Source organism: Bufo bufo, chromosome 7 (genome assembly GCF_905171765.1).
Source record: "Bufo bufo chromosome 7, aBufBuf1.1, whole genome shotgun sequence".
In the NCBI taxonomy this organism is placed as follows: Eukaryota; Metazoa; Chordata; class Amphibia; order Anura; family Bufonidae; genus Bufo; species Bufo bufo.
Genome location: NC_053395.1, coordinates 84,958,786 through 84,979,628, shown reverse-complemented (window position 1 = coordinate 84,979,628; position 20,843 = coordinate 84,958,786). Strand labels below are relative to the sequence as shown.

Genomic DNA, 20,843 nt, shown 5'->3' with positions numbered 1-20,843 from the left:
ATGTGGATCGAATGTGGACAAAAAATACATTTGTGTGCATGAGTCCTTATTTTCATAGACAGTCAAATAACGATAACCCTGCCCATAAGAGGGTATTTCTGGGCAGAGTTGGAACGTTCCCAGACGCAGGGTTTTGGGTGCCCCGATTTTACCAACCTAAATGTTGATAAGAATGCATTTGTGGAACAGGAGCATGTGACCATGCCCACGAAGCCGGATGAACACTGCGAGAACCAGGGCATGGACACAGCAGAGGCAGCGGAGGACTGAATGGAACAGCAGCATACCTCCCACCCAGATCTGATGGGACAGTCCCGGATTTCAGTGGCTGTCACGCAGTCCAGAACGGCCGAGGTATGTCTCGTTTTCAGCTGATTGTAATGGTGAAGCAGGGGGCCGTCCTCTCTCTGCTTCAAGATTCCTCTCAGATGCAGGCACCCCCCAGCAGCAGTACCATGCGGGCACACATTGAGTCTGTGCTCCTACACTGCAAGTACGATGTGTGACCGCATTGTGCTGCTGCCGGGGAGCGCCAGCATCGGAGGTTCTAGGTGACTAGATACTGTTTTTGTTTCTTCCTGTGAAGGGGGCACATGTGGGCATAACTAATATGAGGGGGGCACAACTGGGGTTGCTACCTTTTCTTCAAGCCAAACCCGAACACGGGTGGAATGCATCGGGGCTGGAAGTTGCGTTCCACAGGCCGGAAGTGGGTCCAGCTGTGGAGCGCAAGCTGTAACTGAGGAACGGGCCAAGCAGACAGGATATCAGAGAGGACAGGAGGGTAAAAGGAAATACAAGGAGGAACAATAGTAAAAGAAAACATTTAAAGGAGGGAGGGAGTGTCTGAAGACAGCGCTGCCCTGCGCTAGCATCACAGCTGATCGCCCGCAGTGACAGCTGATCGTCCCGCTGCTGACACCTGATGCCGCCGCTCACCGCCAGCTGTCAGGTGTGCAAGTCTGCAGTTTGAATCTTGTGCCCGGGTCTGAGAAAGGCTTGTACCCGGGCACAGGATTACAAACCCGGACTGTCCGGGTCATTGCCGTACGGGTGGCAACCCTAGGCACAACTGGGCATAACCACTCTGCGGGGGCACATGTGGGCATGCATAACTACTCTGAGGGGGCACATCTTGGCATATCTACTGTGGAGGGGGCATATATTGGCATATCAACTGAATAACTATTGTGAGGGGGTACATATTTGGGCATTACTACTATGAAGGCGGCACTGAGTGGGGATTACTACTATGTGCTGAGACCAAAGGGGAATAATTACTGTGTGTGGGCATCAAGGGGAGCGATAAAAATTCATTATTTCCTGAAAACCTCTTTAAAGCGTCTGGTTAGAAATCCACGCATGACGCATCCCTCCAGCACTGTACAAGTACTATATACACATTTCTGAACCGGACAGTGAACAGGACCCGCTCTGGTGTTCATTGTCTGTAACACCGCTCTCGGCCACGAGGGGGCGCTAGAAGGTAACGCATTGCTACAAACCACGTGATTTCTAGACCACGCTTCTAGGTCATAAGACTGCGACAGAAGCGGCGGTGAGCGCGGGCTGATGTCCTTGTCCTGTCATTAGCAGAGCGACAAGCAGGTATGTGTTCATCGACAACCGCGACAGAGCAGATATCGCGATGTTGTCGGGGAGTCTGTAGTGTGATTAGTTACTTGTGAGCCAGGAATATGTGTGGGGTACATCAGCCAGCGCCCCTGCTACATAAGGGCCCTGCACACGTACTGTCGCCCTCTGCATTTTGTGGCCACGTTTCTTGCACACAGATTTATTGGTTTACACATCTAGGGCTGTGTTCACATGCAGAACCATTGCAGTCTGTGGGGCTAGTCACATGTGCAGTGAGTAGTGGCTGTCAAGAAATAGGACAATCACATCCCATTTTTGGCCATTTTCACGGTCAGACGGAGCCCATTGAGATCAATGAGACCACTTTTAACGGCTGCTTAGATAGAAGTGCACCCGTCTAAGGGCTGTTTAAAACTGTTGCAATATGGCCTTTTAGGGGTTAAAAAAAATTACCTCATCCACTTGCACACGCAGAGGCATTCGCTCCTCTCTTGATTGTGAAGGATCTGCGCTCTTGACATCATCATGCTAGGGGCACGTGGTGATGTCACTAGGGCTCAGTGAATTGGGTTCGGGTTGCTGTATCTGAACCTGAATCCTTTTTTTTTTTTTAACTTTGTTAAAGGGTTTATCCAACCCCTATAATGCCCCCACCCCTCCCCCAATGCCTGGGCCCCTCACACAGGTTATGCTTACCCAGCACCCACATCAATCCTATTGCCCGCATGGCGGCCGTTACATCTTCCCATCACTCGGATCAAAACATACGGAGGCTGCAATGGGAACGAGCCTCCCTAGCGTCACCCCATGCCTGCTATTGGCTGCCAAGTCCTCCCCCCAGTCCGCAGATCTTTTGTCCGTACAACAGGGAGATGTGGCCATGCGGGCATCAGGAGTGGCGTGTGTGCTGGAGAGTAGGGTAAGTATTAGGCTACTTTCACACTTGCGTTCGGGGTTCCGCTTGTGAGCTCCGTTTGAAGGCTCTCACAAGCGGCCCCGAACGGATCCGTACTGCCCCAATGCATTCTGAGTGGATGCGGATCCGCTCAGAATGCATCAGTTTGGCCTCCGTTCCGCTCAGCAGGCGGACACCCGAACGCAGCTTGCAGCGTTTTGGTGTCCGCCTGGCCGTGCGGAGCCAAACGGATTCGTCCAGACTTACAATGCAAGTCAATGGGGACGGATCCGTTTGAAGTTGACACAATATGGTGCAATAGCAAACGGATCCGTCCCCCATTGACTTTCAATGTAAAGTCAGGAGTCCCTATTAATATACCATCAGATCGGAGTTTTCTCCAATCCGATGGTATATTTTAACTTGAAGCGTTCCCATCACCATGGGAACGCCTCTATGTTAGAATATACTATCGGATTTGAGTTAGATCGTCAAACTCAGATCCGACAGTATATTCTAACACAGAGGCGTTCCTATGGTGATGGGGACGTTTCAAGTTAGAATATACTGAGAACTGTGTACATGACTGCCCCCTGCCCCCCCCCCCCCCCCCCCCTGTATTCAACTCATTGGTGGCCAGTGCGGCCCCCCCTCCCTCCCCAGTATTAAATGTGACCAGTGCGGCCCCCCTCCCTCTATATTCATTAGTGGCCAGTGCCGCACTGGCCACCAATGAATATAGAGGGAGGGGGGCCGCACTGGTCACATTTAATACAGGGGAGGGAGGGTGTCTGCCCCCTCCTGCCTGGCAGCACCTGATCTCTTACAGGGGGCTATGATTTGCACAATAATTGTGCGGATCACAGCCCCCTGTAAGAGATCGGGTGCTGCCAGGCAGCAGGGGGCAGTCATGTACACAGTTCTTTTAGTATATTCTAACTTGAAGCGTCCCCATCACCATGGGAACGCCTCTGTGTTAGAATATACTGTCGGATCTGAGTTTTCACGAAGTGAAAAATCAGATCTGTCAAGACCAGTTATGCAGACGGATCCGTTCTGAACAGATACAAGCGTTTGCATTATAGGAGCGGATCCGTCTGTGCAGACACCAGACTGATACGCTCCAAACGCAAGTGTGAAAGTAGCCTTAGGCCTCTTTCACACTTGCGTTGTTGGGATCCGGCATGCACTTCCGTTGCCGGAGGTGCCTGCCGGATCCGGAAAAACGCAAGTGTACTGAAAGCATTTGAAGACGGAACCGTCTTCCAAATGCTTTCAGTGTTACTATGGCACCCAGGACGCTATTAAAGTCCTGGTTGCCATAGTAGGAGCGGGGAGCGGGGGAGCGGTATACTTACAGTCCGTGCGGCTCCCCGGGCGCTCCAGAATGACGTCAGAGCGCCCCATGCGCATGGATGACGTGATCACATGGATCACGTGATCCATGCGCTTGGGGCGCCCTCACGTCACTCTGGAGCGCCCGGGGAGCCGCACGGACGGTAAGTATACTGCTCCCCCGCTCCCCACTACACTTACCATGGCTGTCAGGACTTTAGCGTCCCGGCAGCCATGGTAACCACTCTGAAAAAGCTAAATGTCGGCTCCGGCAATGCGCCGAAACGACGGTTAGCTTAAGGCCGGATCCGGATCAATGCCTTCCAATGGGCATTAATTCCGGATCCGGCCTTGCGGCAAGTGTTCCGGATTTTTGGCCGGAGCAAAAAGCGCAGCATGCTGCAGTATTTTCTCCGGCCAACAAACGTTCCGTACCGGAACTGAAGACATCCTGATGCATCCTGAACGGATTTCTCTCCATTCAGAATGCATTAGGATAATCCTGATCAGGATTCTTCCGGCATAGAGCCCCGACGACGGAACTCTATGCCGGAAGACAATAACGCAGGTGTGAAAGAGCCCTTAGCTGTGTGAGGGGCCCAGGCATTATAGGGGTTGGATGACCCCTTTAAGAATAACAGTTCCGTCCTACTTTAAAATATATGACCTCTGCAGAGGTCTTTCTTAAGTTTCAGGAAATAACGCGAGACTTGCTACTTGTCGCGTGTCATTTCGTTTATTGACATTAATTACCGTATCAGAATATATTTTGATATATGGCGGGGTCTTCTTTCTCTAAAGTGCTGTTTGGGTCCTGCAGTTTGTATAAGTTATCTGCCTGCACCACTATGTCCCGCTAGAGGAGTGCTGCTCTTTCTTGAACTATATAACCGATCTCTGTAGTCTCACCAGTGATGCCCCTCCACAAGCACCCACCTGCCATCTGGAAGTCCCTGAAGCTGAAGGAAGGTATCTATGCTCGCCTGCCTGCCCATTACCGGAAGTCTCTGAATGATACAGAGAAGCCCTCGCCGGTACATTGGAAGCCACATGGCATGATGTACAGGCTAAACCCAAAGACAGGGCAGCGAGAGCGTGTTCAAGATGTGCCAGTGCTGCCCTACTTTCCTCCTGAGGCTGATGAAGGACTGTGGGGTGGAGAAGGCTGGATTTCTGGCTATCGATACGCAAATAATGATAAGGTGAGGACATTGCACATTCACATCACTCGTCATCTCTGACCTGTAAGGTCCATCCTCGTCTGTATCTGTGATGCAGATGTTAGTGGGGGAATAGCCTCCATATCCATGAGGGAAGCCCATCTTCTGGCTGGAGTGAACGACTCCCACTCTGATGCCTGGCCATGTAGTAAATGGTTGCCCATTTATTGGCGTATATGCCAATAAGACCTTTAGAGAACATTTAAGGCTCCATTCACACGTCCGTGGTGTGTTGCGGATCCGCAACACACCCGCCCGGCACCCCTATAGAAATGCCTATTCTTGTCCGCAGCTGCGGACAAGAATAGGACATGCTCTATCTTTTGCGGACCCGAAGATCGGGGCCGCGCTCCGCAAATGCGGACAGCACACTGTGCTGTCCGCATCCATTCCGTCCCCATAGAGAATGAATGGGTCCGCACCCATTCCGCTTAATTGCGGAACGGATGCGGACACCTTTGCGGACGTGTGAATGGAGCCTAAACCTTCCTTTTCTATAGCTGATTTCTCCTGTAACGGGGGTGACCTATTAGCCCCAGTTACAGGGGGATGCAGCCCCCAGTGGTTTTACAAATGAGCTGATCTGTGTATACAGCAATGGAGAAGGCAGGGACGGGAAAATCCTCTGATTACTGTCCTTATCCATCCATACCTTACTGGTTTATTGTAAGTTATGTTTCCTGATCTTTTGTATGCATCATTATGCTCTCCATTTGTAACTACCTTTTTAATACTGCCTCTTGTGTGCAATGTATATGCAATGGTGATGTTTATTCGCATATAAAGCAATAAATAGAGTTAAATAAAAAAATATAAATAAATACTCACTGGGTATCAGTACTGTCACTGAGAGCAGGATCCCCACCCTTACAGCCGTATTATTAGTGTTCAGCCGCTAACTCTACATAGACACTCCATGCAGAAATGAGCACAGGCTGTGGAGAAGCAACCAATCACAGCACAGCTTTCATTTCAGAGTTTGCTTTTGAAAAATGAAAGCTGTGTTGAGATTGGTTGCTATGGGTAAAAAAAGACAGTTTTTTTTCTTTTAGGTGCTTTCATAAATCTGGTTGGTCCATAAGCCAATCACTTTGGTAAGTGTTACCAGGGCAGGGTTTACAGCGAGGAGACAAGTAACACAATTGTAAAGTTTTCCTTCTTCTCCATATGTTTCTGTATTTTACAGCTTACTGCAAGAGTAAAGAAACTGTGGAGGCCTCAGCTCTTTACCCGGCAGCTGTACAGTGAGATTCTGGACAAAACCTTTCCTATTACTGTTACAATGAGGACTCTGGATCTTATTGATGCTGCTTATGGTTTTGATTTCTATATCCTACAGGTGAGTAAAGGCCCCTATTCACATTAGAGTTTTGTTGGCTGGAGAGGGACGAAAATCGAATGTTTATGGGGAGCTTGTGATCCTCCCTGAACAGATGATTTTTTTTTTTCTGCATACACTGCCTGTACACGGTGTGACTCAGCTGCGGGCTGTGCATGTTTGACTCAGCTGCGGGCTGTGCATGTTTGACTCAGCTGCGGGCTGTGCATGTTTGACTCAGCTGCGGGATGTGCATGTGTGACTCAGCTGCGGGATGTGCATGTGTGACTCAGCTGCGGGATGTGCATGCGTGACTCAGCTGCGGGATGTGCATGCGTGACTCAGCTGCGGGCTGTGCATGCGTGACTCAGCTGCGGGCTGTGCATGTGTGACTCAGCTGCGGGCTGTGCATGTGTGACTCAGCTGCGGGCTGTGCATGTGTGACTCAGCTGCGGGCTGTGCATGCGTGACTCAGCTGCGGGCTGTGCATGTGTGACTCAGCTGCGGGCTGTGCATGTGTGACTCAGCTGCGGGCTGTGCATGTGTGACTCAGCTGCGGGCTGTGCATGTGTGACTCAGCTGCGGGCTGTGCATGCGTGACTCAGCTGCGGGCTGTGCATGCGTGACTCAGCTGCGGGCTGTGCATGTGTGACTCAGCTGCGGGCTGTGCATGTGTGACTCAGCTGCGGGCTGTGCATGTGTGACTCAGCTGCGGGCTGTGCATGTGTGACTCAGCTGCGGGATGTGCATGTGTGACTCAGCTGCGGGATGTGCATGTGTGACTCAGCTGCGGGATGTGCATGTGTGACTCAGCTGCGGGATGTGCATGTGTGACTCAGCTGCGGGCTGTGCATGCGTGACTCAGCTGCGGGCTGTGCATGCGTGACTCAGCTGCGGGCTGTGCATGCGTGACTCAGCTGCGGGCTGTGCATGCGTGACTCAGCGCTGGGCTGTGCATGCGTGACTCAGCTGCGGGCTGTGCATGCGTGACTCAGCTGCGGGCTGTGCATGCGTGACTCAGCTGCGGGCTGTGCATGCGTGACTCAGCTGCGGGCTGTGCATGCGTGACTCAGCTGCGGGCTGTGCATGCGTGACTCAGCTGCGGGCTGTGCATGCGTGACTCAGCTGCGGGCTGTGCATGCGTGACTCAGCTGCGGGCTGTGCATGCGTGACTCAGCTGCGGGCTGTGCATGCGTGACTCAGCTGCGGGCTGTGCATGCGTGACTCAGCTGCGGGCTGTGCATGCGTGACTCAGCTGCGGGCTGTGCATGCGTGACTCAGCTGCGGGCTGTGCATGCGTGACTCAGCTGCGGGCTGTGCATGCGTGACTCAGCTGCGGGCTGTGCATGCGTGACTCAGCTGCGGGCTGTGCATGCGTGACTCAGCTGCGGGCTGTGCATGCGTGACTCAGCTGCGGGCTGTGCATGCGTGATTCAGCTGCGGGCTGTGCATGCGTGACTCAGCTGCGGGCTGTGCATGCGTGACTCAGCTGCGGGCTGTGCATGCGTGACTCAGCTGCGGGCTGTGCATGCGTGACTCAGCTGCGGGCTGTGCATGCGTGACTCAGCTGCGGGCTGTGCATGCGTGACTCAGCTGCGGGCTGTGCATGCGTGACTCAGCTGCGGGCTGTGCATGCGTGACTCAGCTGCGGGCTGTGCATGCAGAGCCCCCATACACGGTGTTGCTCAGCTGCGGGATGTGCATGTGTCCTCAGCTGCGGGATGTGCATACAGAGCCCCCATACACGGTGTTGCTCAGCTGCGGGATGTGCATGTGTGGCTCAGCTATAGGATGTACATGCAGAGCCTGTACACGGTGTGGCTCAGCTACAGGATGTACATGCAGAGCCCCCATACACGGTGTTGCTCAGCTGCGGGATGTGCATGTGTGGCTCAGCTGCGGGATGTACATGCAGAGCCCGTACACGGTGTGGTTCAGCTGCGGGATGTACATGCAGAGCCCGTACACGGTGTGGTTCAGCTGCGGGATGTACATGCAGAGCCCGTACACGGTGTGGTTCAGCTGCGGGATGTACATGCAGAGCCCGTACACGGTGTGGTTCAGCTGCGTGATGTGCATGCAGAGCCCGTACACGGTGTGGTTCAGCTGCGCGATGTGCATGCAGAGCCCGTACACGGTGTGGCTCAGCTGCGGGATGTGCATGCAGAGCCCGTACACGGTGTAGCTCAGCTATAGGATGTACATGCAGAGCCCGTACACGGTGTGGTTCAGCTCTTCTCTACTTGCGAGCACACTAGACACCATAAGCTGTGGGTTTCTGCTATTTTACAGCACAGTACAATAGACACTTGGGGCTAATGTCTGTGATCAGCGATTAATGCCATTCGCAGAAATGTAACCCCTCAGATGCAATGGTCAAATGTGACCATGGCATTTGAGAGCTAAAAATCCAGAAGCACTGTGCTGGGGAGGATATTCCATTGTAGGCCTGCAGGTGGCAGCAATACATTGGAACAGGGGTAGGCAACCTCCGCCACTCCAGCTGTTGTGAAACTACAACTCCCAGCATGCATACTTGCTCTTCTCTTCTCAGAACTCCCATATAAATGAATGGAGCATGCTGGGAATTGTAGTTTCACAACAGCTGGAGTGCCGAAGGTTGCTGATCTCTGCATTGGAATATACAGGTGAAACTCGAAAAATTTGAATATCGTGCAAAGTTATTTATTTCTGTAATGCAACTTAAAAGGTGACACTAACATATGAGATAGACTCATTACATGCACAGCGAGATATTTCAAGCCTTTATTTGTTAGAATTTGGATGATTATGGTTTACAGTTTATGAAACCCCAAAGTCACAATCTCAGATACCCTTTGCTCAGGGGGTATGGATTAATGCGCTGACTAGAGTGTGACACTTTGAGCCTAGAATATTGAACCTTTTCACAAAATTCTAATTTTAAGTTGCAGTAATTCAACTCCTTTTTAAGTTGCTTTACTGAAATAGATGAACTTTTGCACGATATTCTAATTTTTCATGTTTCACCTGTACGGGATTTTCTATTTAGCAGTGTCTTAAAGGGAGTCTGTCACCTACCTGACCGGTTTCAAACAGGTGACATTGTTCAGTGGGGCATAAAGACATGACACAGATGTTACCCGTGTTTAGTTCTTCTGATGCTTCAAATCGCCCAAAAAGTAGTTTTTATCATATGCTAATGAGCCGTCGCAAGTGCCCAAGTTCCTCCGCCTCACTCGCGCCTAACTCCGCCCCTCAGTAAGCTCAGGCCGGCCCTGTGGCTCTGTAACATCATATTTCCCTATAGGCTGTTCGCGCATCACTGCCGGGCCCGGGCATGCGCAGTGTTCTGCCCACTGTGGGCAGAGGGACAGGGATATGGAGTGCGCATGCACCAGTTACTGGCGTGAAATTGGTGCATGCGCACTGCATATCTCTGTGCCTCTGACCACAGTGGGCAGAACAGTACCGGGCCCGGCAGTGATGCGCGAAAAACCTATAGGGAAATATATCGCAGACCCACAGGGCTGGCCTGAGCTTACTGAGGGGAGGAGTGAGGCGGGGGAACTTGGGCACTTTCAGAAAACTCTCTGCCCTTGGGCACTTGCGACGGCTCATTAGCATATGATAAGAACAACTTTTTGGGCGATTTGAAGCATCAGAAGAACTAACCACGGGTAACATCTGTGTCATGTCTTTGTGCCCCACTGAACAATGTCAGGTAGGTGACGGGGGGGGGGGGGGTAAAAAAAAACTAAGTTGTTTTAAATGATGAAAATATATAAATTCTTTCCCCCGCATAAAAGTAAACAATAAAAAAAATAGGCATAGCTGAATCACCCTTTTTTTTATTTTCTTAAAGATTCAGTAAAACTTTTAATTTATACTTTATCTGTTAAAGAAAATGTAAATTCTCTGACCTGTTAGAAAGCTACATGATGTAAACTGTAGTGAAGGTAATCTTCTTACCAGTGACTGTATTTGTCAGTTATAACTAGGGATGTCCCGATACCATTTTTTTAAGACTGAGTACGAGTACCGATACTTTTATTTAAGTACTCACCGATACCAATTACCGATACTAATTTTAACAATAAAATACACACACATGTATTTTCTGACCACTGACCAACCAAAAGGCCCAAAAACAGAACTATAACATTCCAAGGAGACATTATACTGTATGGGGGCAGCCACAAGGAGATGTTATACTGTATGGGGGGCAGCCACAAGGAGATGTTATACTGTATGGGGGGCAGCCACAAGTAGACGTTATACTGTATGGGGGGCAGCCACAAGTAGACGTTATACTGTATGGGGGGCAGCCACAAGTAGACGTTATACTGTATGGGGGGCAGCCACAAGTAGACGTTACACTGTATGGAGGGCAGCCACAAGGAAACGTTATACTGTATGGGGGCAGCCACAAGGAAACGTTATACTGTATGGGGGCAGCCACAAGGAGACGTTATACTGTATGGGGGCCACAAGGAGACGTTACACTGTATGGGGGCCACAAGGAGACGTTACACTGTATGGGGGCAGCCACAAGGAGACGTTATACTGTATGGGGGCAGCCACAAGGAGACATTATACTGCATGGGGCAGCCACAAGGAGACATTATACTGTATGGGGGGCAGCCACAAGGAGACATTATACTGTATGGGGGGCAGCCACAAGGAGATGTTATACTGTATGGGGGCCACAAGGAGATGTTATACTGTATGGGGGCCACAAGGAGACGTTACACTGTATGGGGGGCAGCCACAAGGAGACGTTATACTGTATGGGGGGCAGCCACAAGGAGACGTTATACTGTATGGGGGGCAGCCACAAGGAGACGTTATACTGTATGGGGGGCAGCCACAAGGAGACGTTACACTGTATGGGGGCGGCCACAAGGAGATGTTATACTGTATGGGGGCGGCCACAAGGAGATGTTATACTGTATGGGGGCAGCCACAAGGAGACGTTACACTGTATGGGGGCGGCCACAAGGAGATGTTATACTGTATGGGGGCAGCCACAAGGAGACGTTATACTGTATGGGGGCAGCCACAAGGAGATGTTATACTGTATGGGGCGGCCACAAGGAGACGCTACTGTAAGGAGTCAGGACAACAATTTTTGAAGCCCCCCCTCCTCAGTATAATAGTCTTGTGGCCATCATACAGTAATGTATATTTCTTCTTGCCCTAATGCCTGCTTTTAGAGATCAATGTGCAGCTTGCAGGCAGGAAGGGAAGGACCAGGGCCATAGAAGACAGACACAACACCTTTTGGAGGGACTCACTCCTGGCAAACACAGCTCTGCTGCAGTGAATGCAGTGGAGCAGACTGATATAATTACAATGTATAGTTATTGCAGGGACTCAGAGAATCGTCTGAGAGTTTATTAGTTAAAAGAATCTAATGAGTCAGAGACTGTGTCACCGAGTCCCTGCCAGGCTTCCTGCTCTGCTACATGCACCCTGTACACACACAGCTCCACTACATGCTATGCTAATAATGCCCCCCCCTTCCCCCTGGACGGACTTACAGGGAGCCGCAGAGCAGGAAGTCTGGCAGGGACTCGGTGACACAGTCTGTGACTCATTGGATTCTTTTAACTAATAAACTGTCAGACGATTCTCTGAGTCCCTGCACTACGCTCCCTGTGCTGTGAGTCTCTGATTGGTTGGAGGGTGGGGAGGGGCGGAGCTAGCTTCCACTGTCGGCTCCTATTACACAGTGCCTGCTGCTGCCTGTGAAGCTGTTAGCTGTGCGAGATGCAGGGGCAGGCTGCGGACTGACACAGACACATAGAAGCGGTGCACAGGTATCGGCAGTGGTATCGGGACATTTGCACGAGTACATGTACTCGTGCAAATGCCCGGTATCGGTCCCGATACCGATACTGGTATCGGTATCGGGACATCCCTAGTTATAACCTCTCTTCTTCTGATCCTCAGCTGTATCATGTGACCAGCACTCTGATCTCCAACTGACACAGGACAGGACGTCAGTTACTTTATTTATTCCTATGAGACTGACATTGAAGCTCCCGAGAGAATACATAGAGACCTGGCTTCCACACATAAGATGCTGTGTTATTTGGAAAGTCTGATTGCTGGTCACATGACACAGCTGATGATCAGAAGGGAGGGGATAGGTCACAAATACAATAACTGGTATGAAAATTACCATCACTACAGTTTAAATCCTGTTCCTTTCTAACAGGTCATAAAATTAAACTTTGTTGGGAGTGCTACTTTAAGTCAACCCACAGATCAGCTCTCGCCTACCACGGGGAGGTGTTATCAGTGACTGATAGCATTCCCTGTATACAACTTCTACAAGGTTAGCAATCGCTGATAATTTCCCCCCCCCCCCCCCCCCCTCCCTTCCCACTAAGGGCTGCTTAAGATCTTAAAAGGTTTGTCTCACTTCAGTAAATGGCATTTATCATGTAGAGAAATTTAACACAAGGCATTTACTAATGTTTTGTGATTGTCCTTATTGCCTCCTTTGCTGGCTTCTTTTAAGAGGTTGTCTCATCTTAGACAATGGGAGTACATCGCTAGTATATCGCTGTCTTATAGGTGCAGGTCCCACCGCTGGGACCCACACCTATTTCTGGAACAGAGCCCAGCAAAGTGGACTCTGATCCGGCCACCACCAATCGCTTTCCCATAGAAGTGAATGGGAGTGTACCGCACATGACCGGCCAACGCTCCCATTCACTTCTATGGGCACGATGGAAATAGCTGAGCCAGCGCTTGGCTATTTTCGGTAGCCCATTAGAACATGAATGAAGGGTGGCTGTGAATGCGCAGTGCGCCCTCCACTACTTTCAGGGCTCCGTACCTCAAACAATGGGGGCATATCCTAGCGATATGCCCTCATTGTCTGAGATGAGACAGCCCCTATAATTTTTCTATCACATTATACACTGCTTGTTTTCATGGTTACTGCTAGTGCCTCGATACCAAACCCAACTTCAGATTGCTATTTCGAAATGTTTTAAAGACACAGATGTGATTAGAATTTATTCACTGAAGTATTGCGTGACTTCGGGTGAGACGAATTTTGCCTACACGGAGGCGATGCCTTTTAATGCTGTACGTGGAGACAGCATTAAAACCGAAGTGCTTGAACGAATCGACCCCGGATGTCTTATCTAAAAGCTTGATTCGCTCAACTAAAGTTACGACCATCCTACAATCCAGCAGCAGTGGCCATGCTTGCACACTATAGCAGTGCTCCAGACTAAAAAAATTACCTGAACTGAAAAATTTAGGAGCCAAATTACATTTTTAGTCGCCAAATCGAAACCGAATCCAAATTTTGGTATCGTGACAACGTTACGCCGATCAGATCGGCGTAGGGTTGTTTCGATACCAAAATTTGGATTAGCTTTCGACACCATAAAAAAGTATTGCGATACTCAATACCATGCGGGAAAAAAAAGACCAAAAAAAGCTGCGTGCATTCCGCATTTTATGAAATGTTTGGCCCATAATAGAACAGTCCTATCCTATTTTTTGGGGTGACAAGGTGACAAAAAAAAATGGCGAATCGCATGGTTTTTATTTATTTCTGTTACGGCGCTCACCGCATAGGAGATATTTTTTAATAATTTAATAGTTTGGATTTTTTGGACGCAGTGCTATGTAATATGTTTATTTATATATTTTTTATGTAAAATTGGGAAAGGGGGGATTTAAACTTAATATTTTAACGTTTGTGTTTTTTTGCCACTGAACCACTAATGACTTTAATACTGAGGGGTGGGGGCACTGCGCCACCAATGTTTATTATACTGGGGTGTTGGGGGGGCACTGCTGCGCCACCAATGTTTATTATACTTTGGTGTGGGGGGACGGGGACCCTGAGGGGTTAACTTCAGCGGATCGCAGCACCCTGTCATAGAGGTCGGGTGCCGGCTATTTGATTCCGGCACCCGCCTCCTGTATTTGTATTAACAGCTCAGTTATCTTCATTGGTGGCGCAGTGGCCACAGCCCCTCCCCTCCTCCTCCTGTCTCTCTTCTTATTGGCGGCAGCAGCACAGGGGGGGAGGGAGAGACTCCTTCTCCACTGCGCTGCTGAGAAGAACAGGAACTATCATCTCCTGTGCCCCAGACTAAAGTCTTGTCGCCATTTGTATATTCTAAGTCGCATTGGCAACCATTTTGGTCGCCATCTGGAGCCCTGTTATAGGAAAAAGTGCCAGCCACCAGAGAGGCTGGAGCATTTTCCTATAGTGTGCAAGCATAGCTACCACTGTTGGATTAACTTTGTCTACATGATCATAAAGTAAGACAACCCCTTTAAGTTGGAAAAAAGCTGAGATCTAAATGTATAAATTATGAGTTATACTGAATCTTTACCCTCAAAACGATATATCAATCTAGGGTTCTTGTGATACCAAAATTTTGATTCGATTTCAATACCATAAAAAAGTATTGCAATACTCTCTATACCACGTGAAAAAAATCGCAGTTTTTTTTTTTTTTTTTTTCTGTTCCAGTGTTCACATAGGAGATTTAAAAAAATATTATATAAAAATATATATTTTAATAGTTTGGACTTTTCGGACGTGGCAATATGTGATTTATTTATTTATTGTTTATATATTTTATGTGTAAAATTGGGAAACGGTGTGATTTATACTTAATATTATTATTTTTTTATTTAATAACTATTTCCCCCCTTAGAGGCTAGAACCTGGGATCTTTTCATTCCTTGTCCTATTCACCCTAATACAGCTCTATCAGGGTGAATAGGACTTCACACTCTCCCTGCTGCCCTGGGCATAGTGCACACAGCAGCAGGGAGATTACCATGGTAGCCAGGGCTTCAGTAGCGTCCTGGCTGCCATGGTAACCGATCGGAGCCCCAGGATTAGGCCGAATGCACACTTCATGCCGCCGTAATACACTCGTATAGATCATACGAGTGTATTACTGTAGTACAGCGGCGGCATGAAGCGCAGGGCATCATAGCAACCAATGACGCCAGCACTCTGGGCTCTCAGCACTGTCTAATCAAAGCACACAGCGTCACAGCCAGGGAGAAGGTGAGTTATTTATTAATTTTCTCCCTGGCTGTGACGCTGTGCGCTTTGATTGGACAGCGCTACAGCCAGAGAGAAGGAGACTCCCATTGAGGAAAAGGGCAGTCTCCTCCCGATTGCTCCGATGCTAGCAATTAGCATACAGAGCGGGAGAATATACCGGGGGCCACAGCGGGAAAACGGAGCGGCACCCAGGAGTAAGTCCAGTGAGATCCCTGGGCGCCGCTCTACATATACTGATAGTTTATAATGTTTGGACCCATGAAAGGTCCTCTACTATCATTGGTGGCACAGTGCGCCTGCCCCTCCTCCGCCCCTCTCTCTTATTGGCAGCAGCGGTGGCACAAAGTGGGAGGGAGAGAGTGACTCCTTCTCCCCTGTGCTGCTGAGGGAACACGGATCGCGCTGACAGCAGTGCGTTCCATGTTCTCGGATGCTAGGCTGGGCAGTAGGGCAGCCTAGTATCGATAAATGTCAAATCCCAGTATCGTTTCGATAACGGGACAAAAGTATCGATTTGGGTATCAATATTTCGATACCCGCAACAACCCTATATCAATCTGCTCAGCTCCTCCTGCTCTATAACACTGCCTGCAGATTGCAGTGTATTTTGTGGTGACAGGTTCTCTTTGAAGCCAGACCATGTTATTAAGCGTTTATTATATCTCTACTAATATCCATGTATTCTAGACCCCACAGAGGGATTTGCACTCAAAGCTGGGAATGGAATTGAAAAGGGCAATGCAAATGCGCCTGGCAAAGAAGGATCCAGGTCTTTACCCCAATGATCCAGTAAAGAGAGAACAGATTTACAGCAAGTACAAGGTTTGCATTCTACTCTTTCAACTAATAAGACTGATCATACTTGGCATAGGTGTCTGTCATTTAGGGTTTCCTACCTACCAGATTTTTGGATCCACTTAGTTTCATGCCGGATTAGTACAAATATATTAGCATAAACAGTGCTGTGCATATGGCAACCATATTCCAGTCAATGGGTACAGCCAAGAATGGAAGCGGCATTCAGTTTTTTGTTTTTTTTGGGCTTTCCGTTTGTGAGATCCGTTCAGGGCTCTCTCAAGCAGTCCAAAACGGATCAGTTTGCATTCTGAACGAAAAAGGATCTGCTCAGAATGCATCAGTTCAGTCTCCATTCCGGTCTGGAGATGGACACCAAAACGCTGCTTGTAGCCAAACGGATTCGTCCTGGCACACAATGTAAGTCAATGGGGACAGATTCGTTTTCACTGGCACAATGGAAAACGGATCCATCCTCCATTGACTTTCAATGGTGTTCAAGACTGATCCGTCTTGGCTATGTTAAAGATAATACAAACGAATCCGTTCTGAACGGATTCAGATTGTTGTATTATCTGAACTAATCAGTCCATGACGGATCCGCACAAAACGCGAGTGTGAAAGTAGCCTAAAACTGTTTTTAATTAACTTTTCCCTTCTATGTGGTTACCTTGCTAGGAGTTTGAAATCCCACTGGAGGAAGCTGAATGGGTTGGGTTAAGCTTAGAAGAAGCTGTAGAAAAACAAAGACTTTTAGAAAAGAAGGTGCGTGTCCATGAAAGGTGACTGAATGAATATATATATACATACACACATACATACACACACACACACGATGAATGTACTATATTGTAATGTCGGTCGTCTTCTGTTGTTTTAGCTCTTAGCCTATTCCTATATAAACATTTCCTCCATTAATCTTCTCATTGGAAGCAAGTTTATCAAGTGTCCTTTTGTCCTTCCATTTGCTTTGTGTTTTAGGACCCCACTCCTGTGTTTAAAATGGCAGTAGAGGAGCTTGTTCAGAAACTATCAGCTCAGAAACTAGAAGAATCAGCAGCAGTACAGACCAAATCCTAAGAATGTATTCACTGGACACTAATCCCAAACTCTGCCATACAGTCACTTCTTTCTGTTGTGTATAAACAGACATTTCAGGCTGAAAAGTATTTGACTGAAGTGCTCCTCAGGAAGTCCAGAACAAGGTCTACCCCCATGATCCCTACTGGAGAACGTCCATAAACCTCTGCATACATGAGTGATTGTATCAGCATCATTCATTTTTATGAACCGCAAAAAAAATGCAGACCGCATGATTATCATCTGTGTGCTGTCCACATCCATGTGGCTGTTCCTCAAATTATAAAACATGTCCTACTCTAGTCCATTGTGCGGACAAGAATGGGCATATCTACAGATAAATGCAGCAAAAAAAAAAAAAGATTACAGCATGCACACGCCAGTATCCATATTTTGAGGATCTGCAGTTTGCAGACCATGGTGTGCATGAGACCTACGCTGTGTTGTACAAATGGTCTAATTAAGGTTTATTAATCCATGAAAAATTTAATTTGTCAGTGCATAACAGAAGTCTCCATACATTGATCTAGTTAACAAAACAAAAAAGCCTAAGGCCATTTCTTTTTTTTTATATATATCGGTTTCTACACTTTGAATCACCTGCTCATTCTGTTCATGTATGTTTAACTTAAGGAAATCAAATCAAATATCTTTTGACAAATGTGACTCCATACATTTATTTATACACAGTTTTGGGAAATGAGTGCAATTTTATATATATATATATATATATATATATATATATATATCAAGGTTGGAAAAACAAGCAGTCAACAGATAATGTAAATAAAGATATATTTTCCAATAAGCAATAACCAGGAAAACTAAAGGGGTATTCCTATCTTCACTTTTCATACTTGCCTTCGTTGAGCTCGACGTTCACTTCCTGGATTCGGCTGGCCTTGATTGACGCAGAAGACTGAAGACTTTCTCCCAGCCGGGCCGCGCTATGTCCTGAACGCGCATGCCGCCGCGGTGACTTATTCCTGGCCTGTATAGTACAGAGCCGGCGTTCGCGGCTCTGTACTAGACTGGCCAGGAAGAAGTCATCATGGCGCATGTGCAGGGGCGTGCGCGTTCAGGACAATCCCCGGCCGGGAGAAAGTCTTTAGTCTTCTGCGCAACCGCGGCCCGGCGGGATTCGACAGGAGAGGTGGCCGTAACCATTGGAGACGAAAGACAACGATCAGGTAAGAGGGGACTTATTTTCTCAAAATGGGTGGGATTTGGGTAATTAATGATTTGACAGTGATCATTTTTGTAAATACATTTAACAGTGATCATTGTGATGGGAATACCCCTTTAAGAAACGACGAAAATCTTCAATTCAGTGCGTCTTGTAAAGAAGAGAGAAGACCAGAAGGAGAGAAGAAAGGTGGGGAGTGAGGGGGACATCAGGGGGTAGCAGGCAAAGGCAGGAGGATACACCTTGGAAAAGGTACACATCGAAAACAAGCAAGTTGGATAGTAGAAAGAGTAGTAGCTTGTGAAGCTATATATTGGTAAGGTAACCCAAAGCCACTCATCAGCAAAGCACAAAAGTAAAAAAAAAAAGTAATATATATTAGGAGGTATGAAAGAAATTAATCTCCAGTGGAGAGCCCACATTCAATGCAGTGAAGGTTCTACATTGAGGTGAATTTAGTTTCGAAAACCTAAAATCTTTTACAGGGTCAGCTCACCTACATGCCCGCAACTCAATGTGAATGAGGCCCTCCTTTATGTGATATACAGGTTGTATCGGAGTGCCTCATCCTTGTAATTTTTGGCGGCACTTGCACTTTATATTCAAGTAAATATACAGGAAAGAATGTTTTCAATAAATTTTTCCTATAAAATCGTTTTATTTTATTTATTTTTTATTTATTTTATTTCTTGTTTTGTGTGTAAAACCTTAATTCGATTGTGGGCCAGGTGATTAGTTTAAACGCCTCCGGACCGCCTAACGCAGGATCGCGTTCCGGAGGCGGCAGCTCCAGGCAGAGTCAAGCATCTATGCCTCATCTCGTGAGACGCAAGATTTCCTGTGAACGCGCGCACACAGGATCGGAAGGTAAGCGAGTGGATCTCCAGCCTGCCAGCAACGATCGTTCGCTGGCAGGCTGTAGATGCGATTATTTTTTTTTTTTTTTTTTTAAACCCCTAACAGGTATATTAGATGCTGTTTTGATAACCGCATCTAATATACCTGCTACCTGGTCCTCTGGTGGTCCTTTTGCTTGGATCGACCACCAGAGGACACGGGCAGCTCAGTAATAAGTAGCACCAAACACCACTACACTACACCCCCCCCCCCCCCCCCCTCCTGTCAATTATTAACCCCTGATCACCCCTGTCATTGATCACCCCCTTGTAAGGCTCCATTCAGACGTCCGTATGTTTTTTACGGATACATGGATCAGATCCGCAAAACACATATGGACGTCTGAATGGAGCCTTACAGGGGGGTGATATTCCCATATACACTCCCTGATCACCCCCCCTGTCATTGATCACCCCCCTGCAAGGCTCCATTCAGACCTTTTTTTGGCCCAAGTTAGCGGAAATTATTATTTTTTTTTTCTTCTTACAATCTCATATTCCACTAACTTGTGTCAAAAAATAAAATCTCACATGAACTCACCATACCCCTCACGGAATCCAAATGTGTAAAATTTTTAGACATTTATATTCCAGACTTCTTCTCACGCTTCAGGGCCCCTAAAATGCCAGGGCAGTATAAATACCCCACATGTGACCCCATTTCGGAAAGAAGACACCCCAAGGTATTCCGTGAGGGGCATATTGAGTCCATGAAAGATTGAAATTTTTGTCCCAAGTTAGCGGAAAGGGAGACTTTGTGAGAAAAAACAAAAACAAAAAAATTTCCGCTAACTTGTGCCAAAAAAATAAAATATTCTATGAACTCGCCATGCCCCTTAATAAATACCTTGGGGTGTCTTCTCTCCAAAATGGGGTCACATGTGGGGTATTTATACTGCCCTGGCATTTTAGGGGCCCTAAAGCGTCAGAAGAAGTCTGGGATCCAAATGTCTAAAAATGCCCTCATAAAAGGAATTTGGGCCCCTTTGCGCATCTAGGCTGCAAAAAAGTGTCACACATGTGGTATCTCCGTACTCAGGAGAAGTTGGGCAATGTGTTTTGGGGTGTCATTTTACATATACCCATGCTGGGTGAGATAAATATATTGGTCAAATGCCAACTTTGTATAAAAAAATGGGAAAAGTTGTCTTTTGCCGAGATATTTCTCTCACCTAGCATAGGTATATGTAAAAAGACCCCAAAACACATTGCCCTACTTCTTCTGAGTACGGCGATACCAGATGTGTGACACTTTTTTTGCAGCCTAGGAAAGAAGACACCCCAAGGTATTCCATGAGGGGCATGGCGAGTTCCTAGAAATTTTTATTTTTTGTCACAAGTTAGCGGAAAATGATGATTTTTTTTTTATTTTTTTTTTTCCCTTACAAAGTCTCATATTCCACTAACTTGTGACAAAAAATAAAAACTTCCATGAACTCACTGTGCCCATCACAAAATACCTTGGGGTGTCTTCTTTCC

General features: G+C 47.7%; 1 protein-coding gene across 1 annotated transcript; it reads left to right on the top strand.

The window, feature by feature from the left end:
• Positions 1–1,516: 1,516 nt before the first annotated feature.
• MRPL28 (mitochondrial ribosomal protein L28) lies at positions 1,517–17,937 on the top strand. The gene is made up of 6 exons (XM_040441012.1): positions 1,517–1,608; positions 4,730–5,028; positions 6,233–6,385; positions 16,095–16,229; positions 16,881–16,967; positions 17,184–17,937. Exons 2-6 carry the CDS (start codon positions 4,741–4,743, stop codon positions 17,280–17,282), a joined length of 762 nt encoding a protein of 253 aa, XP_040296946.1. The 5' UTR covers positions 1,517–1,608; positions 4,730–4,740; the 3' UTR covers positions 17,283–17,937.
• The last annotated feature ends 2,906 nt before the right edge of the window (positions 17,938–20,843 follow it).